We start from the raw sequence: 23,571 nt of genomic DNA on the forward strand, positions 1-23,571 counted from the left end.
GCTCTACTCGCCTCTCGCGGTAGGTGTGATGGCCTGGCAGTGTTTTGTTAGTTTGGACTACTTTTCTAATCTTTACTCGAATGCTGGGTAGGTGATTCATGAACAAAAACGTACCTTCTGAGCCGGGACGTAGTCATAGGTACCGCCCATGTTGAGCAGCCAGACCTCGCCAGGGTTCTGGGGTGTCTTGCCGCCCCAAAGGAAGCTATTGGGGAAGCCGTGGTCAAACGGCGACGCGCTCTCGATCTCCTCGATGTCCTCGTCCGACAGCGCTAGGGTCAAGGCCTCGATGTTGCTCTTCAGGTGCTCGAGGGTCCTACCGCCGATGATCGGGAACACGTTGGGCGTCTTGGCCATGACGTAGGCCTGGGCGACCGAGGTGATGAGCGTGTTCTTGCGGGTGGCCACGGCCTCGAGGGCCTGGCTGACCTTGATGTCCTTGTCGCTGGCCTCTGCGGCGCGGCCCGGGGCGCCCTGCTTGCGCGCCTCGCGCTGCTTCTCCGTCTTGAACTTGCCGCCGCCCAAGGCGCCCCATGGTGCGAGGCCCATGCCCTCCTCACGGCACATGGGGATGATATCGCGCTCGAAGTCGCGGTTGGCCGCCGACCACTGGCCCTGGTAAACGCTGAACTGGCGGAGGCCGTGGTCGCGGGCGTACTGGTTCGCCTTGGAGACGACCCAGGCCGGGCTATCGCTGATACCCAAGTACAGGACCTTGCCCTGGGAAACGAGCGTGTTCAGGGCCTGCATCAGCTCGGGGATTGAGGTGCTGTAGTCCCACCAGTGAACGTAAAGCTATATATCTCATGTTAGTAACCCGATCCATATGTGAGCTGGGACACTCGCTCCTTCCAAGGAAACTTACAACGTCGATGTAGTCAGTCTGGAGCTTGCGCAAGCTGGCATTGACTGAAGTATGAAGGCTCTTGGTGCCATTGCCGGTGCAGTTGGCCATGATCTCGCTATCACCACGTCCAGCTCGGTAACAGGTGGTGTACTTGGTGGCAATGACCATCTGGTCTCGGACTCCGCGCTTCTTCATCCACTCACCAATCCACTTCTCGGATTCCTCAGCCTGATAGTTGTTGGCAGTGTCGATGAAGTTTCCTCCCTGGGAATAAAAGAAGTCCACTGCGATATCCGTGTCAGTACACCATCGAAGTGAGACACGGAGGCAGCGGTGGTATTGTATCGATCTCATGTATGTACTCGCACACCGCAGTCCCGACTAGAACGAGCGCAGATACCAAGGATACCACCGGGTCAATACTTACGGATCGCTTCGACCGTCTGCTGGTCGCAAGCACCCATGAACTCGGTCCAAGCAGTGCCGAAATTCATGGCGCCCAGACAGAGAGGGCTGACCCGTACCGAGGCGGTGGGTGAGAGCAGACGATAGCGAGCCAAAGGGCTCTTGGGCTGAGGAGCCATGGGTAGAGGAGGCGCCATGATATGCAGGTGAAAGAGGTTGTTAAATCAAGGCCGGAAGCGACCGTCCAGTCCGTAAAGTGATGTGGTAGCGGCTACAGAACCGGAGGGTATTTGCTGTTCAGCCAGCAAGTTGGAAGTAACAAGTTTCGTGTGTGTGGCTGTTCCGGTTGTGGTTAGCAACGTTGATCCGGTCTTGGTTGTAAAAGGAAGGAAGGAGCAGCGGTGAGTTTGTTGTGCATCTTGACGATGCGAACAACTTCTAGGCAGCGGTTCTCCCCCGCAAGTCTCTTCCGAAGACGATCCTCACAGTATTGGTGGTTGTTCCAAATGTCCCATGTGACCCAATTGTGACCATCGCACGGAAGTATACTCGCCCTGGAGAATATACTCGTCACTGGAGTTGCCAGTTCCAATCAAGAACCGGAGACTGGCATCCAGTCACAATGTTCACATGATTTGGTGCTGCTGGGGATATTGAGAGTGTTGTGCAGTCACAGTAGGAGATCACTTCTTATGATCTGACTCACCTGGATCCCTGGGCGATTATGCTATCGTATAGTCGTCCGCCAAGACTATGGACTAATAAGGTGAAGTAATCAAGTAAGTTGTAGGTTGCGTTGAGGTCAAGCTCGACAGCAATGCACTTCGTCAAACCTCAGGCAATCAGGGAATTCAATAGTCTTTTATATGTGCCACATATGGCCCTCCACAAAGAGCCTTGCACCTCTTCCCATTTTATCCGAATCTGCAAGAGTAGGGAGCTGATTAAGCTATGACTTCACGATTGGGTAGCGCCCTTGTTTCCTCAAGCCGGCCCTGTCCGCACATCCCGCTTCATGCATCAAACATTCCTCGCTGCCTGTGTGTGGGAGGCGGATACTACGTACGTGTGTATGTCGGCAGGCAGGTAGGTCAAAATGGCTTGATCGACAAAGTATAGTGTAGATATGCAGGTATGTATGATCTCATCGGCATTAGGAAATAATGCAGAATGGCGGCATTAGGGAAATGATGCGTTCCGGAGGAGCCAAAAGAACGGATCCGGAGCGTTCCCGTTGGCTCACGGTCAAACACAGGTGGCATCACTGATTAATAATATGTTTCTGTATAATGCCCAGGAGCAAAGAGGGGGATGGTTTCGGGTTTTGGTTGTCCTAAGTCCGAAACTATGTCTACTGGCGTCGTCAATTAATCCCAACTGTATCTGAAGTGTAAGAGGTACAAGTATGGATATCGGCCTGTGTCTTCCAGTGAAGACCTTGGGTGAAGTGCAATTGAAAGCTAGGTATAGTGGAGGTGCTGTAGTGCCGGGGCGGGGTATAGGGAGACACAGTGGGTAAATGGGCGCCTACTGAGTTCAATCGAATGACTTAGGTGTACTACTAAATGTGGTTGGCTGGCAACTGTGTGACCTGTACGATTTCGTCTCGATACACGGGTACCGTAATGCTGATTTATTTGGATAAGACACGTGTAAGTTTGAACAGTATACATGGATATCATCACTTTTCATATCTACATGTTGGTACATAAGCACGTCGCTAGCAGGTCCACACGCCGACGATGCCATCCTGGCGTCCCTCGACCATGTACCCGTCCTTGATGCGCACATGCTCAACAATGGCCGGCGTCTTGTTCTCCTCTGCTTGCGTGATGCCGGCGCCGCACTCCCACTGTCGCGACTCAAGCTTGTCGTATACCTTGACAACGTCCTCCTGAGCGGCGCTGACGATGCGCCTGTCGTCAAACATCATGCTGGTGACGGGGTGATCATAGGCATAAGCATCAAAAATGGAGCCAGTACGAAGATCCCATATCTGTGTCTCTGTTAGTAAGGCTCTTGTAGAAAAGGTATGGTGTGAAGGGAAGGCTCCCAACTTACCCGAATACTGCGGTCCAAACTGCCTGTAACAAGGTGCATATCATCAAACTGAAGGCAGGTTACTGGTCCGGTATGACCGACTAAACTCCGGTGTACTTGACCACTCCGTAAATCCCATAGTCTCACCATGCCGTCAGCAGTTCCGCAGGCAAGGGCAGTCTCGAAGACCTGGATGGCGCCCACAAAGTCGGCGGATGCCGAAGTGGACCGGCTCGTTGACCTCCAGCTGCCTTCGCTGGGACCCAAGGATGCCGATGCCTGCGCAGCCGCCCACATGACATCCAAAGTCTGCACACATCGGCCCTTGTTCAGATCCCAGTGGCGCAGTGTCTTGTCGGATGAGCCCGACACAAGCACATCTCCACGGAAATGAAGAGCCGTGACTTCGTCAACATGTGATTCCAGAGAGAACAAGGGGCAGTCAGCCATGCTGCCTGCTGGTGGGTCCACAGGTTGGTCGTCCTTGTTCTCGAACGCGAGACCATCTTCATCTTCTTCGTAGGTTCCTTGAGGGTCATAATGCGCCTTACTGAGATCCCATAACCGAATGGTTGCATCTCTGCCACCCGTTGCGAGGATGTTGTCCTCGACCTGAAGCGCTCGGACGGATGCCGTATGCCCCTCGAGAAGTCCTATGCACCGTCCCGCGTTGAGATCCCAAACCTTGACCTGGTCATCCATACCGGAGGAAACCATTGTACCAAAGGGGAAATCGAAATCGAGTGCTGTAATCTGGTCGGTATGGGCCTTGATCTCACGAATTGCTGTGCCCGGCTCAAAATGTTCATGCAAAATGGGCATCGACTTCCGTCGGATAGTCTTGGCCCGCTTCGGCCGCGAAGGTGTGCTGTTGGTGGAGGGGATCTTCTCGTAGACCGACTTGGACATGAACTCGTCCGCGTCCTCGTCCGTGACCATGTCATCCCCGTCGTCCTTGCTAGGGGTCAATTCCCTTGCTATGGACTCGGCCTCGTCGACCAACATCTGTGCGTCCTCGATGTGGCCCTCCATATCCATAACTGCATTTGTTAGCAAAACGTCTAGTGTAAAAAGAGACATGGGGAAGCCTACTGTCATGTTCAAGTAAGGCTTCCTCTTGCTCCAACCCTGCTAACCGGTCCAGGATAATCTTTCGCATGCCCGCAAGGTTGGCGATCTTGTTGTCGATCTCGCGGATTTCACTGCTGGCCATGTTCTTGCGGACGCCGAGCATTTCCAGCTCGTGGAGGAACGAGGCCCTCTCCTTCTTCAGCTTGTGCAAGTGTTGCGGGCTGTCAGGCGCATGCGGCTGCTCCTCAATCATCTTGCGGCCTCGAGAGACCCTCCTCCTATGCCTCTTCCCATCTTCGGACAGCTCGGGGAAGCTTGCCTGGAAGCCTTGGAATAACGAATAGGTGTTGTCTTCGTCGGGGATTTGTCGCAACAAGTCGTCGGACAGATAGGAGAGGGCACGAGACTGGATCTCCGTGGTGGAGAGCTTGGAGCGCACCAAGTCGGTCGGAGTGGTCCTGGCCATGGAGAACATACCCCGTTGGATCCCGGGTCTCTTCAATTGCTTGTGTACCTCGGCCATGGCGTTTTGGTAGTGGCCGCCCGAAGCGGCTTCATTAGACAAGGGCCCGACCAAGTGCCCAGCAGTCGTGGTGATTTTGCGAGTAAACGTCTCTATCCCTCGAGTCTGGAGCAGCAATTAGCCGGGTGTACAGAGGGAGCATGATGGGCCGCACGCGAGCAAGTACCGAGAGGATTGAACTGTCGCCCACGGAGGCTTCATCACGAAAAGCATTGTCGAAATCTTTATCATCCATACGACAGCTAAGACCAAGCCGGTACTTGAGCAATTGGACAAGTAACAGGGCGGTGGCTAACGTGGTGCTGTGGGGGATTCAGGAAGCTGGTCGGGTATTGAGCTCAAAAACATTGAACACTTATCACGATAATAATTTGATGGAGCCACGAAAAGAAGGCATAGTCGTCTGGGAATAGAGCTCTCTAGTTGGACTGGGGTTGCATCAGATGGCTCGTGCAGCCTAAAATAATGCCATGCGCTAAAATACCAGGCTTGGACTTTTGGAGGCTGCTGCTAGACAGCCACTTCACCATAATTGGGGAGCTGCTGCAAGCTTGCGACATTCTGCTGGCTAGACGTGCGTGCCCTTTCGTCATTGGGCCATGGCTTGGGGGGTGGGCGTGCGGGCAGGCGGGCTAATAAATGACGCTGCAAAGGTAAGCTGCTCTGCACTGCAAGCTGCAAGGCCGGACATCGGACTCGACCAATTGGCTATGCGAATAACACGAGCAGAGCAAAAAAATCATTTGACAGTAGGCATTTTGTAGCCAGAGAGAAATGAGGCATTATACGTTTGGTGGAGAGGTCAAAGGGCTGATTGCCTACATTAGGTACATTGATATAAACACAGGTGTGTGATGGGCTATTTCAATTGATCATTTGGCCAAGTATTAGTAGTTGGCAGCGCATACAAAGTTTCCGCATGAAGAAATCACAAGCCTCTTATATACATCAATACGATAGATATGCTACAACTAAGCCTGGAACTTGGCTAGGTAGGTAGTCCATTGATACGTCAGTTGCAGGTACATTTCACATGCGACTAATCCTCTCGTCAATTGATTATGCCATTGAATAAACACCGGAAGGGAGAATATAATGATATCAATTGTATAAGCAGTCCTTCCTAAGTTATCGCCGAGATGACATTTATGTGAACCTTCTGCCTCCGAGCCGGCGGCGTCCACTGGGGCCGGCAGGGCTGCGTCGAGTCAAGCAAACAACTTCAGGAAACTTTGCACACCATCAGACGAGGCACACACCATCTTGCAAGTGTCACTACAACTCAATCTCGTGCTTCGCTTCAATCCTACACCATGGAAAAAGTAGTGGATCACTCTAACCCCTCCAAGGCGCTGGATCTGTCAGAGATTCGCTTCCAGCTTATGTGCGTATTCGAGCTCCCTTTGGACCTTCTGGGCAAAGAACTAGCAAACATTGGATTTTTCTGTTCACGGGGAGGCTAACTCGTGGTTTTTTAACTTTACCCGCGATGCAGTCGCCTCGAGGACACCATTATTTTCCACCTGATTGAGCGGGTGCAGTTCCCCTTGAACAGCACCATCTACAAGCCGGGCGCGATCCCGATCGGCCACGAGCATGGCGACGACGCCGGCGACGGCCAGCAGCTCAGCTTCATGGACTGGTACCTGAAGGAGCAGGAGCGCCTGCAGTCGCTGATCCGCCGCTACGAGGCGCCCGACGAGTACCCCTTCTTCCCGACGGCGCTGCAGAAGCCGCTGCTGAAGCCCATCGCCTACCCCAAGATCCTGCACCCCAACGACGTCAACGTCAACGCCGAGATCAAGCGCTTCTACACCGAAAAGTTCCTGCCCGGCGTCTGCCAGCAGCGCACGGAGCGCGGCGAGGCCGCCGAGAACTACGGGTCCACTGCCACCGCCGACATTGCCTGCCTCCAGGCCATCTCGCGCCGCATCCACTACGGCAAGTTCGTGGCCGAGTCCAAGTTCAAGTCCGACCCGGAGCTCTATACCCGCCTCATCAAGGCCGGCGACACCGACGGCATCGGCGAGTCCATCACCAACGCCGCCGTTGAGAAGCAGGTGCTGGAGCGGCTCCGGATAAAGGCACAGGCCTACGGTACCGATCCCTCCTCTCCAGACAAGGGATCTGGCGGCGATACCTTTTCCAAGATAAACGTCGAGGCCGTGGTTTCTATGTACAGAGACTTTGTCATCCCCCTGACCAAGGTAGTCGAAGTAGACTACCTGATGCAACGTTTAGAGGAGAAGGAGAAGTGAGCCTAGCTACAGCAAGCATGCGCTAGAAAATAAAAGGCCTCATTATACATCATCAGTCACGCAATGAGGCAGGATTAGAGGAATAAAGATCAAGTCAAAAGAGAACGCATAGACTACTAGGGTGGATGGTTGAATAGGCACTACTTCTGGAAAAGAAAAAACGAAATGAATAAAAGCTGGTTTCATAATGTCTTGGATTTATGGGTATCTATCTTCACGACGGCGGGTTGATGTAGTCGCCAACAGCCTTCACCGCAGCGGCGAATTTGCCGGCTTCGATCAAGATCAGGTGCCCGCTCGGCGAGACGCCCATCTCCTGGAAGGCGCGCTTGCTGTCGGCGGCCGAGGCGTCATTGTTGGTGAAGGCGTAGGTGCCATGGGCGACGGCGTACTTGTGCAGCACCTCGTCCTCGGGGTGGAAGTAAAAGGTCATCGGCTCCTGCTTGCCCTTCTTCTTCTTGCGCTCCTCGACGTCGAGCGTCGACTCGATCTCCTGGTAAGTCTTGGACACCACGAGGTAGTGGGTGAACTCGTACGGCTCCTTGTCCTCGACGGCGGCTTCGATCTCGTCGACCAGCATGCTGTACATGGGCGGCGCGATCTCCGACGGCATGTTGATGAGACGCTCAGACAGGACGAGGCCGACGTGCTTGTCCGGCGAGGCCAGCAGGTCTGGCACGACCGAGGACAGAGACGATGAGGTCTTGGCCTTGTCTGAGAGGTAGCTGACGAGGTCCGCCAAAGGCTTCTTCTCGCGGTTCTCGCGCAGGTTGAGCGCCGTCATCATGGCATAGGGGTCGCCTCCCTCTCCGTCGGTCTTGACCGTGGAGCCGATGGTGGACTGCGAGAGGATCAGGTCTGCCAGGCCGGAGATGTCGAACAGAGCGGCATCCACATCCAGCAACTGGCGCAGTAGGGCTTTGCTGCCATGGAAGTCAATGTCTGCATTGAAGTTGAACCATTCAAAGTCGACATTGACAATATCAAAGTCCTGCAAATTAATTAGTATGGAGGGGTCATATGAACGAGCGCCGCCAGGACGTGAATGGAAAACAAAAACTTGCCTCGTCATCCGAGCTCTCGCCCTCGTCCACCATCTTATCCGGATCGGCAGATGCGCCATCGGCTTCTCTCGCTCTCTTCTTAGCCATTTTGAGGAATATGTAGATTTATCTAGGACTTGAGATTCGCTGTTGTCAGGTACCGAGGCGCGCCCAATTCGAAGAACTGCTGCTGCGTTGTGAGTGAAGAACTTTTGAAAGATTGGGAAATGCCCCTCGCTAATCCTATCTTGGAATAGCTTTTCGCTCGATAAGCCCCGTTGCCCCGCATTCTAGCTGACGTGGGGCTTTACTGTCTCTCATTATTCAAGCTCTCGGAACTGAAATCAAGACGACCATTTTAATATGGACGGTTGGTAGTTTCTGAATTAAGCATTCTCTGCATGGAGCATAACCAGATAAACCAGATGTCTTAATTTCCCGCGACTTAATGGACCTGGTTAGGTGGTGCCCTTCTTTGTTCGTGTGTCCCAAGTACGATGGACAGCGAGATCAGATGCCCCTGGACCTCACTGATGCATCTGTTTACATGCAGGCCTAGTACTATGTAAGTATATTGTACGTCAAGCAAGCTGGATGAGCTTCTACCAAACGGAGTTAAGGATAGTCTGCATGTAGTCGGTTCCTGATGGAAGATGGTACGTAAATGTCCATCAACCGCTTACACATGCCGATTCCATCTCCATGCAGGTGCAGACTACAGTATAACTACAACACTCTGCCCTGTCATACATATGTCACACCATCCATACAGCAGATGCCAGGGGCTATTGGGTCGAGGTCGGTGGCTTCTCGACCGCTTATTTACTTGCATATATACTTGATGCCATCCTAGTTCATGGTCACAATTTATGGTTCACCCAGAGTTTCTGCGTCTCAACGGCCTTTAAACCTAAAGTAACCCCGTACTAGAGGTAACCATAACAAGCCCGCCGTCCTGCCAACCCGGCTTATATGGTTCCTCGTGCCTGGAGCAGTATGGACGTAGTAGGAGTATAGTAGAGTTTGTTGTCATAGTGCTGAGCCCGTCCCCCCTGTATTGACAATGCATATGTAGACACCGAAGTCCAGACGAAGAATCTTCAAGGTGGGAAAGGGAAATGGGACGGTGAATGGTGATGGTGATGGTGGTGGTGGCAGGGACGTAGTTGCAGCAGCAGCTCTCCTTCTGCAAGAACTGACGACGATGGCGCCACCCACCAGCAATCGAGCCGATGAAGGGTCAAGCTTCAAGCCATGCCGCATAGCCGGCAGACCGACAAACAGACACGCAGACAAATACAAATGCCTGTCAGCAATAGCAAGTGCCCTTCATGCATGGAATATTCAGAAAGACTCCCATTGTGCAAATTGCAATGGCGCGCCATTCAGAGGTGCAGCACCGACCCCCCTTCTACCCTTCTCACAATAAGACTGGGTCGAGAGATCGGGAGATGCAGACTACCATAGTATCTGCTCATATATATATATATAAATAGACCTTGCGCAGCTTAAGCCCCCGGCCGGCCCCTCCCCCATCTCCTTCCCGCCTCCCCTGGAGACGGAAAATTTCTTCACCACTCAAGAGAGACAGAGAGAGGGTTCGGGAGGGAAGACGTGGAGCGGCACGAAGCTTGTAGTGGAAGGAAGACAGGCGGCGGCCAGTAGGCTGTCATGACGACATCAGGGGTAGATTCAGCCTGTATGCCACCGAATCTGGGGAAGCCCTGCCAAACGAATCGAAAATCGCGCCGTCGCTTACTCTCCATGCAAGCTAGTCCCCCCTCCTCCCCGGGGCTGCATGAGGTGTGGCAGGATGGGGATGCATTTGTACTGACACTATTGGCATTTGGGAAAAAGACGAAGAATTGCACACCCAAGTCGATTCTACTCGACTCAGTAAAACATATTATTCAATAAACATAAATACATACTAATGGGTATTGTGGTTGCAGTAAGCAGCATAAACAATAACGTATGATGATGTCCGGAACTTCCAGCGCCCATGGGCAGACAAAGCAGCAAGCACCGATTTTTTCCACCAGACGCGACCAAGAAATTGGCTCACAATGAACTCCATGTCCCTTTCCCCCATCCATCCATATACACATAATCCCCCTTTACCCGATGACTCCACTTTGTAAAGCCAGGCATTGCGCTGTTTGCCTGGCAGGCATGCTTGATGGGAGGATACGACGTCCTCCCAAATTAACACAAATGTTGCAAAAAAAAAAAAAAAAAAAAAAAAAAAAAAAAGGCCTGGAAATGGATCCAGGCCCTGACCCGAACCAATACGCCATGCACCCAAGTCGCTATGCATCAGGATTACCCAATCAGGTAATCGGAAAATCGATTTTCTCATCTCCCTCCTGCAGGACAGTATATTGTCACTCGCTCAGGACCGGGGCTTTACGTCCGCCGGGAAACGCAAGAAATCATGAGGCACTGGGGGCGACTTGGCAAAGGCCTCACGCGTCGCGAGATCTAGGCTTTCTGCTGTCTGGCTGCCCGGTGTGCGCACCTCGGACTTTGGTGTATCGGTGGGCGTGAGCGAGAGGCCCAGACCAACGACGGCCTGGCCTGAGATCATGGGCCTCGCGGGGTTGTAGAGCTCGTACTCTCTGGCCTCCATGGCCAGCTCGCTGGTCTCGTCGAGGAGCTCGCGACGGGCGAGCTCGATGTCGTGCCGCGCCTGCTTGATGTATTGGTCGTCCAGTAGCGGGATGATGCGGTACTCGAGGGCCTCCATGATGCAGCGCTCAGTGACGTTGATTTGCTCGCAGGTCCACATGTCGCGGCCCCACTCGCTGGCATACCAGGAGGTGGGCTCATGTAAGTCCTCGATGAATTTGTTGGCTATAATTAGGGCGGCCAGCACGTTAACCTCGGGGAACACGGTATCGTTGTGGGCTGGCGGCAGAATTGGGCCCGAGGGCATCGTGTGCCGCTTCGATGCCGGGGTTGTCTGGCGCGACCGCGGGTAGGACATCCGCCAGGTATTGCGGTACCGACGAGGGAGGGCGTCCAGTATACATGTCGCCAATGCAATGGTGTCCATGGGCAGCATAGCGTGCGTGAGCATCATGTGCACGACTGCCACCGAGGGAGATTCCAGGGCAAGGCCCTGGGGGAGCATCCTGGTCAAATGAATTGCCGGCGCTAGACAGTTGGAAAGCTGGTCAGTCGTCCGTGTTTTCGACAAGGCTGTAGCGAGGTTTGTTGAATTACCTAGAAGATCTGAGTTGAGGGCCTCGGCGTCGCCAGGCACGATGCGAGGACTCTGTGTTGCGGATGAGTTCTGGGATGAGAGTGGCGGCGTAGGCAGGTTCGAGAGAGGCTTGTAAAATGTCCGGAAGTAGGCCTCGTCAAACTCGAAGTCGTCGTCGACGACGGAGAAGCTCTTGTTGTGGCCCATGGTGAAACGGGTGGATGTGGTTGCTGCCGACGGACAGATGGATGGATGGAAAGACGGCTGACTGGCTGCTCGAAGACGCTCTTCGAACAAATACACTCCAATACTGCACTAGATGTGGCAGTGGGTTCTCCTCATGCTCTAATGGAGGGCTTGGGCAGAGCAGAGGGTATTTCTAAGTCAGGTGGGCAGCTACTGGGGAGAGATTGCTAACACCAGCGACGTTGTGCGAAATGGTAATGAGTTGAGATTGCGATGATGAAGGTCGAGAGAGCTCTACTTATATACAAAGGCTGAACCGAGACGAGAGGAAGTTGGGCGAAGCCACAAACTCGCAGTCGAAGCACAACAAGCAATCTATTTTCGGGGACGAAGAGGGTAGATGGTAGGATGTGATGGGAAAGCACGGAAAGGCAGAGATGGGTGAATATATCAAGACTGGAAGATTAGGACTGGATGTAGGTAGGTAGTAGTAGGTAATTGTATGTCTGCATAGCCGCACCACGCACGGGTCATTAACGAGCAGGACTGCCCAAGATGCAATAGCTTGTTCAGGGTGCGCGCCAGGCTAAAGGATGGGGCCGACCCAGGGACAGGAAGGAAGTTGGTACAAGCAGATACGTCAGGTACATGTACATCGATACATCGATCCAGCTCTCGCTCGAGTCTGGATGTCGTGCTCCTTGGCTCGTAACTCAGAATAGTAATTCGTCTTGCTGGGAACCCGCAAAATGTAATGAGCTTTTGCTGGTAAGGCTGATGGCTCGGTGGGCAGAAGTGGCACAGTGGGGGGATTTGAAAAGGGCGAGATGGCAGAGAAATGATGAAGTACAGCAGTCGGCGTCCAGGGCTTGGTTCAATGGAGGAGGGAGCAGCCAACTTTCCCCCAGCTTAGGTCTCTACCAGTGCTCTCTACCATGGAGTCAAGGATCGAACGTGCACAAGCAGCCGGCGCTCCAACTCCTCTCCTAGGGTTCGGGGGTTACTTGTTTGTGCAATGTGGAATCACTTGTCACTATGCTGTATGATCGCTTTCTGTTTACCTTGAACGCGGTTGTTCCTTTTTTTCCCTCCTCCTCCTCCTGGGCATAACACATAATCCATAACGCCATATGTAGGTAGAGTAGCAGTGGCCCCCGATGCTACGTAAAGACGACTGGGAGACACACACATACCGGCAGCGACGCATCGCATTCGATAGTGATACATAATGCTATTATGTGTTTATTTTGTGTGTACCTACTTACACAACACAGCAAAGGCAAATGTGGATGCTGAAAAAGCCGAAGGCTCTTTCAAATGGCCGTTTTGGGCGTGCGGTGGCTCAGACTGGACACAACGGGATTGGTTGGGTCCTCTCGTCCTGCAGCCAACACCGAACGCTACCTAAACCCAAGCTAGCAGTATGGGCTATGGTCTCCCTACTGGTCTCCCCTTACCCCTGCCCTGCCCCCGTGTGTAAACTTTTTTCTTCTGGGAGCATCCCGCACTACGGCCCAATCAGTGAGTCGTAAGTCAGCCTCATCGTCGCCCTTTTTGCACCACACAACAACACTTTCCCAAGCGCATCCCGTACAAACAAATACGGGCAGCTTACGACTGTTTCAACTCACGTCGGCAAGTAGTCTTTCGGTGGCTACACACACAGGCAATAGCTGCCGAAAGCATACCTGCCTACAGCTTAGAGTATCGACGGCTAAGCCGGCATCATCTTCTCCGTGGCTTGATTCTCAGGGTTCATCCGCCCCAAAGGCGCCTGAGGCCCCAGCACGCAATTGGAACACGGACAAGGAGACGAAGTCGACAGTCAAGCTGACACACTAGCACAAGGCTCGTAATGAACCATGGAAGAAGCCATCCACGTCGGAATCCATCGCGCTTCAGAGCGAGAGAGGTGGGAAACGTATGCCCGCTTATTAACCTCTGATTGCTTGTGCATACGTATCATCCCACACGTACATAAAATTGCTGCACGAAGGGGGATTCGGGGGGTTCTAGGTAGTTCTCTGGCATGTGGTCCCAGCCTGTCAATTGCACTTGAGCACTGCTTTGCCATCTACCGATCCATCAATCCTCCATTTGCATACATACATCTTGGACATGTCCCATCCATCTTCCTCATGAGGAAATTGGAAAAAGGGGTCTCGGGGGTCTCTCTCGTCTTTCTCTCACCGCTACGCATTGCCCAATCAGCCAAGGTGAGGTGCGCCAAGGGGGGTGTGCATCCTTGTCGGATCACTCTCGCGTCCGTGTCTCCGCGATAGACCCGCAGATCAGCGATCGTATTTTCCACCCCTACACAAACACTGTTAGCGACTCGAGCAAAATGGGGGGTTTCCCTCCTCGCCAAGCAGGCCGGAGATGCATCTAACTCCGTGAACTCGTATGTTCTTTTCCGTCTATGTGACGGTAACAGTACATGGCGCCCAAGATAGCCTCGGTCGATTCTTCATTGTGCTCGTCTTATATTTAGGGTCGACCCCATTGGGTCCGGTTTACCAGTTCCACCCGAGGGTCAACATCATTCCGATTGCCCATCCGCATTTTACCACTTCGCGGCAAACGGCAAAGTCGTGAGACCTGAACCACAATGTTTTGTCCCATCCTGGGCTGAGGCTCGTATAGCGGGATATTTGACGGCGCCAGCTATGTAGCTGTGTGGAGTTGTTCGGGGTTTTCAGCGATGCGAGAGCGAAGGGTTCTGCGAAGGGCGAAGGGCTAGGAGGGTTTTGGAGGTTCGGGGTCAAGCAAACTTGTGATGCTTGACTGCCTGCCAGAAGGGCCTGCTTGAACATGTTTATTGCTGCCCGAACCGCTCGGGATGCCGTGGTTTTGTTTCTTCATGCAATGCACCAGGGACTCCTGTCCAGGATTTCCCCATGCCCATTGACGATGACGAGACAAGATGTAAATCTACGACGGTCTATTTGTTCTAGACGATGGCTCACGTGCCACCCTCCATCCCATGCCGGAGCGCATGAGGGCCAAGAGGATCCTCGGTAGATGCAAACCGGTTGGGAAAGAGATCGCCAGGCACATAGGAAAAATCTTGGCCAAGGTCCGGTTCTCACGAAGTCCCTACATCAGCTAAAGATTCCCTATGCAGGGTTCACTTTTGGCTGAGCCGCACTGCCAGCTCCATCGTCCGGGGAAATCGCTAGAATCGGTCTTCCCGCATTCAGGAAACAGCCCCCCAAAATTGTAACACGTCGGCGGTTGGCGGTCGTCCCTACCGCTACCTGCCACTGCCCTCGTCGTGACCCGGCGTCAAGCGTCAAGAACACGACAAGCTGAGTCCTGGCTCGAAGCTGGGAAAAGAAACCCACCTGGCGCTCCACAATACTTGGCTGTGTATCCAAGGCTACGGTTACACGGAATGACGCAGGTCGCACCGGAGAATAGGGTGTGATTCAGGACGGGATACCCTCGGGCGTTGTTCCCTGGTCTTTTGGCCGAGTAAAAGGCGGCAGACCTAACGCTACTCTGACTGGTCTGGCACTACCTGCCCGACGAGAGTCAGTAACCTGTTCCTTCGCGCGTGCGCTCTAGCCTAACAGCGGTAATTCTACACACAGAGACATTTTCGTCCAATGAATCGCACTAGCCCCGAGCCCTGCAACCAGGAAAACATAGCTGTCTTTCGCCCTATGTGTTTGATATCCGTTTCTGGCGGCGGCCCCTACCCGGCCCTTCTTCTTTTTGGGGAGGCGGGGGTGGCCGGTGGTGTGGTACCTAGAATCAACATTCCCAATCCAATATTACTGCTCACATATAAGTGACACATGTCACAGCCATTTGTTGGGCTGCTACTCTTTCATGACGCAATAATCGTTCCTACCATCATCGCTATGGGGGTTTTCGGGTTCAGATCAAGGCACGCACGCAGCTACCGTCCTCTCCCAAGAAGCCTTTTCGATTCGCGCAAAGCTACCCGGCGGCAAACCAGGCCCGAGTCGCGATCGTCTATAGTGGTTTCAACCACGAGCCTGAGACGCCGTGAGCCTAGTTAGTCTGCGTCTTCCGCCGTCAGCTCTAGCCTCTAGTCGTCCTGGACCGACGAGCGAACTAGCTGTGACCCCCCGGGAAGAGTACCATGCCCACTTGAGTGTAGCTCTTTTGACAAATTTTCTGGTATCCCCAAGGGTCTCAGCTCGGTGCTCACGGGCCCTGGCACTTGGCGTCAAGCTGGGAAGCTGTTGTTCATGATGTTTGCTTTTGACTGCGGCAATTACCAAGAGGGTTGAGACATCGGGCGTTTAGCCTCAGGGCGGCCGGGTAGTAATCAGGAACACCGCTTTAGGGCTGGCCGCTGGGTACGGACAGAGCCCATCAATCAACATGGGGGCGCGGACTAAGTCAGCTCCGGGCGCGCCAGAAGGCTTCTTTTTCTTCCTTTCGGAGTTTCCCGTCTCGAGCCATTGAATTTGCGAGGTGTTGGGAGGAGGTTTGTATGGAACGGCGAACCAGAAAGTGCCCGCGGGGCCAGCGCTGGCGCCTGCGACGGGCTTCTGGGCCGTATCGAGCTAGATGTCTCGTTGGACGCCGCGGCAGGGACTAACTAACTCCCTCTCGGTTCCAGGCAGAGTGTCAAACGCCGTAGAATAAGACCGAGTACGTCCCCGGCATCTCCATGGCTCGCCGCGGTTGTGTTTCTCATGGCGATGCTTACTCATGCGGCGGTGTGCAAGACAGGCAGGCGTCGCAAAATTACCGACAACCACACTCTTCTCCACCTTGACATACTTTGCGGCTGGACTTGTTTGTCTTTGGTGGGAGGTCTGGACCCCAGCCTCTGGCTGAAGCTGCGGGAAGATTGCTCGTGCAAGCAAACGTCGTCCGTCCACTGTTGCCGGTTAGCTTGGGTGCTCGTTCGGCATGCTGGAGAAGGCAGACAAGGTAAGGAAAGAGAATTCTCTTACCATTCAATTGGTCTGCGAATCTCAGACGTCAGCATCATATGTCTGTCGAAGCTTGCGCAGCCCCGACGTATCTCATTGCGAAGCTCTGTTGGTGTTTGATCCAAAGAGTCCGCTTGAGTGGGTGTCAACAACTGAGTCACCCAGGAAATGATGAATGTTCTCTCATTTCGCGTACAATCGTGAATAACCACGTTTGCTGGGCCTCTTCTTCCTATCAAAACTGCAATCAGAAACTATAGGCACCTACTTGCTAGCAAGAACACATAGACAACTGTCGTCATGATTTACCAAACAGGAAGGTGAGGGTAGGACAAACACGTAGTTCGGCCTTCGTTCATGATCTAATTGGCTGGTGACGCGCGTTGAGACCTGCTTATCATACATGGCCCCCAAATACTCGCGAGCTTATATCAACCTCTGCCATACCGCCGTATTCGAGGAGAATCATCTCTAGAACCATACAAGAGGAAATAAAATATTCGATGACCTAAAGTGGAACGCTCTCCCCGAGTGAATTCGCAACGATGGCTGACCAGAACGGCAATCGCAACTGTGAGTGAACACTCTGGTCGCTCCCCCTTTTACCTTCACGGGAAAAGGACTCAAATGGTTGACTATGACAAAAAATTACTTACTCACTAATAGGCACCAATTGTGAGAAGTGTCCCTTCTGTTGACCCAGGTCTCAACTTGGCTTTGCTGGGGGCTGGTTGCACGTTGCAATGGCATCGTGCTATCCATTACACTTACACTTGTGACTACTTCAGCCTGCTGGCAGATCCTGACCATAGCTCTCTATCTAGGCAAAAACTGCACGAACTGTGAGAACTGCAGAGACTGTATGTGCGTCCCTTGGCGAGTTATCCACTGCCATTTGTGTCATGCTGACGAGTCGCTTTCTAGGTACCGGTGAGTTCTGCCTATGGGAACAAAGGGCACCTCCAGCTCCCGACATACAGCACTGGCATATTAGCAGAGGCCGATCGTGATTGATCAAGCTCTTCTGGTCAGCCGGTGCCTAGGGAGTGAAGTTGGCTGGCTGACATTGTGCGCGTGGAGGATGCGACGATTGCTCGAACTGCAACAAGTGCAAAGGCTGCAAAGACGTAAGATGATGTATTCTCTTGTTCCTACTCTCCTCCTGGCCGTTTGCTGACTTGGTATGACCACCGTCCGACAGTGCTCCAACTGCCACAGCTGCACCGATTGCAACAACTGTTCTAACTGCAGTGACTGCAAAGACTGCGACAACTGCTCAAACGTAAGTCGAAGACAAGCCGAGGCGGGTGTTTTCTGTGTAGCCCTCCCCCAAGTTTTCGATCCTGGAAAGGGGCTTACCAATTCGCGATAGTGCACCGACTGCTCCGGGCTCAGCAACGCGAGCAACCAGCATGGTGTCCACGTCGACAGAATCCCTGGTGAACTGAAGTAAGAGCTGCGGTAGTTGGGTATTTGGTGATGGTTGCTGGGTGGCTGCAGCTTCAATGGGCATTCGAAACTCAAATTATGGGGAAATATACGGCCTGGTTTCCCTTTAGAGGTCAGCTGTCGCTTCCGATGCAGGATATTGAAAAGGGGGTAGAAGTAATCTTCTTAAGTCGATCATTACTGGTACGCTCATACACGGGACACTACGTACATTAGATATGAGCCCTCACTTATACACAACCTCATGTGGGTCTATCTTGACCGCATGCTCTGACGCTACTTAAGAAACTGCCTATATACATTAACTATGTTCAGCCATACTACGTGTTTAGTTGCGCACTGAACGAAATTCCGTTCCCTGGCCATGTACTGTTCAGCCAATAGAAATTATCGTGCTCCTTCTCCTATATCTAGGCGCGTATGCCAGCGCTCAGATTTCCCCAGGGCCGTGGTCAGGCACCAGTCGCGAAATCACAGGAAGCCATAGGAATAGAACTTATCTGCCATGGCTACTGGAGCTCGCAATACGGGAGATGCTAGAGTATTCCTCCAGGGAACGAAGGCCCGACGATCCTGATCAACGATATGAGAGAGCCATACTCCCCCTCCAATGCATAATGTGACACCTGCCAACCATACAGAGCATGCATACGCACACGCCAGACTTGTAGGATACTCCTCAGCCATTGGGTCCTTCACCGCGAGGTTGCCATGACCTAGTGTGTGTGTGTGTGTGTGTGTGTGTGTGGGTATGTGTGTCAGTTATGGCACGGCTATTAGGGATAGGTCTAGTGCTGATCCGAAGAAAATATGGGAAGAGGTCGCCTATTCGATGGTGGTGATGGCAACCGTTGTTCCTGCATCCAAATGACTACCCCATACACACCCCAGCTCTGAAAGACCATCTTAGAATCTGCGGGGGGGGGTATAGGTGGACTATTATGCTAGCATGTATCTGCCATCCGGCCTCCACTCAACTGATTTCTCATCTTCAAGTCTAGCGGCAGCGGCACTGCTTGAAGCATTCCTTTTCAAAAGACATACCGTACCATCAACGAACACCTTCAGACCCCCCCCCCCCTCTCCATTCCCCCCCCCGATCGCACAAGCGCAACCTGTCTTTCACGAACGAACTGTAAACAACCCCAGAACGGGCCACCATGTGCGAAACGAGGTCTGACAGGAGCATAGTTGACTAGCTGGACTTTCGACTCTCTGCCTGATACCCAAGCAGTGCGTACATGTTTGGGGGGCTGGCGTGGCTCTGGATACCACGACGCACATCGGGCATGCCGCCAATTTGTCATGGATGGAGCCAAGAAGACTGGCGGAAGCTTGACCTGCTGCTGGAGGGGGTCTTCCTTACGAGCAGCGGTTCGGCCACCATCCTGATGAGGATTGACCCACGGTGTCGCGACCTTGCGGCGGCGCCCTCCATACACTTGGCTGGACACACGAAGTCGTGATGCCCATAAGAGCTCCAGCTATAGGGAGGGAAGAGAAAAGTGAAGCTCGAATGAAAGCATACCTCGCTTACCCTATTCGGACTATATGTATGCAAGCATGGCAAGCTGGCAGCAGACTGGCAGGACATCATGCAACAACGCATGGAAAAGGAAGGGTTGCTCTGGGGGAGATGGAAAAGAAAGCTAGTGCATCTACTACCGGCACACACCTGAAAAGGGGTCGCAATTGCAACCCTACGACAGGACCCTACCGCGCCGCGTCGGTAACTGCGCCAGAAGAGCACAATCCTCCATGCTGATGTGGTGAGGGAGAGAAGGGGGTGCAACGACGAAACCAAGAGACAGCGATAGCCGGGCCACCACTTGCCGGTCGGGTTGCAACTTCGCACGGTGCCGGTTGGGTTGTGTGTTCCATTCCGATGTGTCTACATATGTGTTGGAGATAGATGTGAGCAGACGGTGACTGCATACATGCCTCCAGTTGATTTCCGTGCACTTACACACCGGTAGACACGGGGCGGGATCGTGGGTCGACCACCACCAACTCTCCCATGACAGGAAACCCCGGTGAACACGTCACACCCTCATGGTTGGCGGTGTTTCTATGCAGCAACTCTCTACACGTTCACGTTCGTACTTAGATCGACTTCTCTTGCAGCTTCACTCCATCTCTTTCGCTCTCTGGCACATATTCACACGCGACCAGGGAATAGGCAATACGCACTGTAGTGGTAGTCATCAAATGCCGGAGTGGCATACGTAAATTTAACATGTGCATGTACAGGAGAATGATAGCTAACCATTTACATGGCTCCATGCGCAAGACTCACAGAACCGAACCGAACCCCTCATTACCTGTCAGCGCCCACGGGAACCCTCCGCCTACCCCAAGAATCCGGGCGACGATCCTCCCTTTGGAGCTTTTTCTCCACCTTCGACTCCGCACTCATTTTCACGACCGAGAGGGGTAACGACAAGCCCACCAGAGATGCATTTCCGTATGTTTTGTCGTTGTACCACCACCAGAACTAATACCGGAAGTTCCTCCAAATCGATACGCAGTCCGGACACCACCACCTGAGCCAGAGCTCTTCTTTGAATGGCTCGATACCACGTTTTCAACACTCAGACCCCTCTCTCCCTCCTCTCTCCCTCATACTACGTAATTACATACACCTTACCCATGCGTCATGTTATTTGACGCTGGTGACTCCTGGGTGTTCTGTCAATAGACGATGCAAGTAGTCGCTACTTGACATGCACCCATGTGTTTTGCATCTGTGATTTCAGTAAAGCAACCTGATTAGGTTGTCGTCTGTGTTGGATCTCTCCGGTTAAAGTGAAGAACCCTGAGGGGATGGCTTGGCACTGGAGCTTATTTTCCCACGCGGCATTGACATTGATCTGGTAATACAGCTCCGGTGCCACGGCGCGTGCAGAATTGCTCAGTACCACTAAATAGCATGACCGGACAAGAAAGGGAAATAGCAGGGAAGGCGGTTCCCAGAATACCGGTAAGTGAAGGTACTTTCTCATTTACTGGGGGGAAAAGATTACATTTGCATTCGCATATCGTGCGTTGGCGCCCGTGTGTGTGGTCCCTTTTCCCATTCCCAGAGCTCAAGCATCTCGAGACATCGACAAGCCGCCCTGCAATTTCTCTCACGCTTCTCAAAAGTTGCCGGGAAATTATCATGGCGTAATAACTCGCCCTTGCTCGTACGATCTGATACCTGCCTCCCCCAGCAGCCGCCATACCCCCTTGTAATCAACCGGTATGGCGTGCCCTATAGTTGTTGGACTATACCGCCCAAACAATATTTTCCTGGTCTGAAACGAATTTGACCACGAGTTGGCTTGGACAAAAGAGTAGGGCTTTGTCCACAATCGAGACAAGCTCTTCTTGCCTTGCATTGATAACAGAGCTGGTAAGAAGTGAAGTCTCAGTGCCCATGTGTATTTCTATGTATCTCAGACAGCGGAAGGGGGGTTTACCAGATAATGCTTTATCGGATGCCGACTTCGGAAAATTCCTACCTTTTTCTTTAACTCATCTTCCTCTTTCCTGGAGCCCACATATCATAAGCAACTGCTACTACTACTTAGAGAGTGCCATCGTGACGACGGAGGATCTCTGCTGCGTTAGGGCGTGCCATTGCCCCCAGAACCTCATTATTTAGTTCGTCATGCCCACTTGCATGCAGTGGCAATGCAGGTATCGCACGCGAGAGATGTAAAGAAAATCTTGTCTTCTCCACACTCAAACTTTTGGTTCCAGAAATACATCGTTTCTGGAAGCGAAGCAGCTTAAGGTTATATATAGGATTGCTTATGTGGGTGAATCGAATGACTTACATGCAAAGATTGAGTCTGTGCCCAGTCCGATTGCTACGCGCCACGTGCTGTAACAGGTGACAGAGAAAAGAGCTTTACATACATACCTCGACTGCATGTGAAGTTATCACTGCGGGTGGTATCACAGAGGGGCCGTGCCAGAGTCTGGGCATGCGAGAATGTAGTCGAAAGCCCAGCATGGCTTCCACAAATGGAGCTGTTTCTTTTGGCCAGGACTCCGGACTCTGCGGACGTCATTCCGCCAGCAAGGCCGGCCAAGGCGGAGTCGACGAGACCAGCGTCGCCTGGATCTGCATGAATTGATGAAGGCAAGCCGATGTATGGTCCTGTAGATCACTCGAATATCATTTAGATGCGGGAAGATTCAGCCGCATGACTCTCCTCTAACAGTGCGATTAGAAAAAGGGGAAGCGGCCGGCCTGGTTCGCACACGGCATTAATTCAATACTGACACGCATACACATATATATGCACTCCGCGCACGGCAAGGTGCGGAGAAATATCAACAGGATGCGCTTGCAGTTAAGAGCCTCATTGCCAAACCAATAGTTGCCTCTTGAGCAGCAGCAGAACCTCCATCGGCCACTTGCCAAAGGAAGGGCAGACACTACGGGGCTTTCCCTTAGCAGGGGGGCGAAAAGCTCGTCTAAATAGATTAGATCGCTGCTGCAAACCAGGGCAGAACTGGAAAGCTAGCTTGCTAGGTTGGCTTGGTCTAGGCAGAAAACCCTGACGGATCGAACCAATGTACATCGTGTAATATATTGAGCCTTCGTCATTGTGCCCCTAGTAGGACCAGAATAGTAACGACACGGGGGAGAGTCGTGTTGGTGATCTGGCCTGCAGAAACACGCATATGGCGTGCAATGCCACGGTGTCGGTGCTTTAGGTGTTTGCTATCCAGCTTGCCTTGGATGGTAGTTTCTTGATCGTGGAAATTAGAGCAGGCTTCCAAGACAGCCAACAAGAACCAATGGCCGTTCATCTTAGAGAGTGCTGCCATTATTGAAGCAGGCAACCCCAAAGGCGATGCACACCCTTTACAGATCACACTTGACCTCTGCGACAGAGATATGAGCTATCCATACCGACTCAAGCTGCTGTAAAGAACAGGTTGATGGTGTGTGACACCAAACAGATTCAATGACAACGATCTCGATCAATTGTGAATGCCTGCCGGCTGACGTTCTGTCGTTGGTGATTGGTAGCGTCATGGTGCTGCGAACAATCTCTGTAACCGCAAAACGGCTGACAGTGAACACGACCTCGGACGCTGCTCACCTTCTCAAGTCGCGTCGTCGTCGAAGCAGAGTCGGCCGTAAGAAAGCCGATACTGATATGATTAGGGGCACAACTCCAGCCCGGCCCACGAGGCGTTGATGTTTCAGAAGTCAGCCTGGTGCCAGGACGACGTGGTACAAGACTGCGAATAATTGCCAGTAAGCGTTGCCGACCCCGCAGGGATATTGCCGGTCTGCCACGAGGGAAGCCAGCCAGTCATGGCGAACGAGTGTGTATTCGGGCCGTTCCAAGCCTCCTTTGCTGCAAGTGCTTAATATATCGCTGTGTTCCCTTCCTCCAGCCAGTCAAAGTCGACGGCTCCCCTGCTAATGGCTTACACGTCCAAGATGCACGTAATCAACTTACAGTGTCCCGATAGTGTATGATCCGTCCTGATCAGATACGGTTATTGCTGAGCAGGCAATCTCTTCCAAGTTGGCTGCACAGAGAACAAGGCAAGAAGTTCCAAGTCGCCCGCCTGTCTATTGTTGCGGCATTGATTGGCAGCTCACAAATCCTCGCGGCA

General features: G+C 52.8%; 5 protein-coding genes across 5 annotated transcripts; 1 reads left to right on the plus strand and 4 right to left on the minus strand.

Annotated features, from left to right (window-relative positions):
* Positions 1–3: 3 nt before the first annotated feature.
* On the minus strand, positions 4–1,449 carry PG985_004580 (norsolorinic acid reductase; the record flags this gene model as incomplete). Its single annotated transcript, XM_066824349.1, has 4 exons — positions 4–33; positions 115–795; positions 866–1,131; positions 1,275–1,449. 4 exons carry the CDS (start codon positions 1,447–1,449, stop codon positions 4–6), a joined length of 1,152 nt encoding a protein of 383 aa, XP_066687509.1.
* Positions 1,450–2,972: 1,523 nt separating this feature from the next.
* On the minus strand, positions 2,973–4,991 carry PG985_004581 (mitochondrial division protein 1; the record flags this gene model as incomplete). Its single annotated transcript, XM_066824350.1, has 3 exons — positions 2,973–3,248; positions 3,314–4,332; positions 4,385–4,991. Coding segments are annotated over 3 exons (1,902 nt in total), but the record flags the coding sequence as incomplete, so codon positions are not given.
* A 1,208-nt stretch (positions 4,992–6,199) lies between these two features.
* Positions 6,200–7,144, plus strand: PG985_004582 (Chorismate mutase; the record flags this gene model as incomplete). Its single annotated transcript, XM_066824351.1, has 2 exons — positions 6,200–6,270; positions 6,382–7,144. The coding sequence occupies 2 exons, from the start codon at positions 6,200–6,202 to the stop codon at positions 7,142–7,144; spliced, it is 834 nt and encodes a 277-aa protein (XP_066687511.1).
* A 214-nt stretch (positions 7,145–7,358) lies between these two features.
* Positions 7,359–8,295, minus strand: PG985_004583 (bcp1-like protein; the record flags this gene model as incomplete). Its single annotated transcript, XM_066824352.1, has 2 exons — positions 7,359–8,135; positions 8,209–8,295. 2 exons carry the CDS (start codon positions 8,293–8,295, stop codon positions 7,359–7,361), a joined length of 864 nt encoding a protein of 287 aa, XP_066687512.1.
* Positions 8,296–10,579: 2,284 nt separating this feature from the next.
* PG985_004584 (uncharacterized protein) lies at positions 10,580–11,599 on the minus strand (the record flags this gene model as incomplete). The annotated part of the gene is made up of 2 exons (XM_066824353.1): positions 10,580–11,343; positions 11,413–11,599. The coding sequence occupies 2 exons, from the start codon at positions 11,597–11,599 to the stop codon at positions 10,580–10,582; spliced, it is 951 nt and encodes a 316-aa protein (XP_066687513.1).
* Positions 11,600–23,571: the final 11,972 nt, after the last annotated feature.

This window comes from Apiospora marii (assembly GCF_038362585.1).
Source record: "Apiospora marii strain CBS 49790 chromosome Unknown utg000003l_segment0_segment0, whole genome shotgun sequence".
Taxonomy (NCBI): Eukaryota; Fungi; Ascomycota; class Sordariomycetes; order Amphisphaeriales; family Apiosporaceae; genus Apiospora; species Apiospora marii.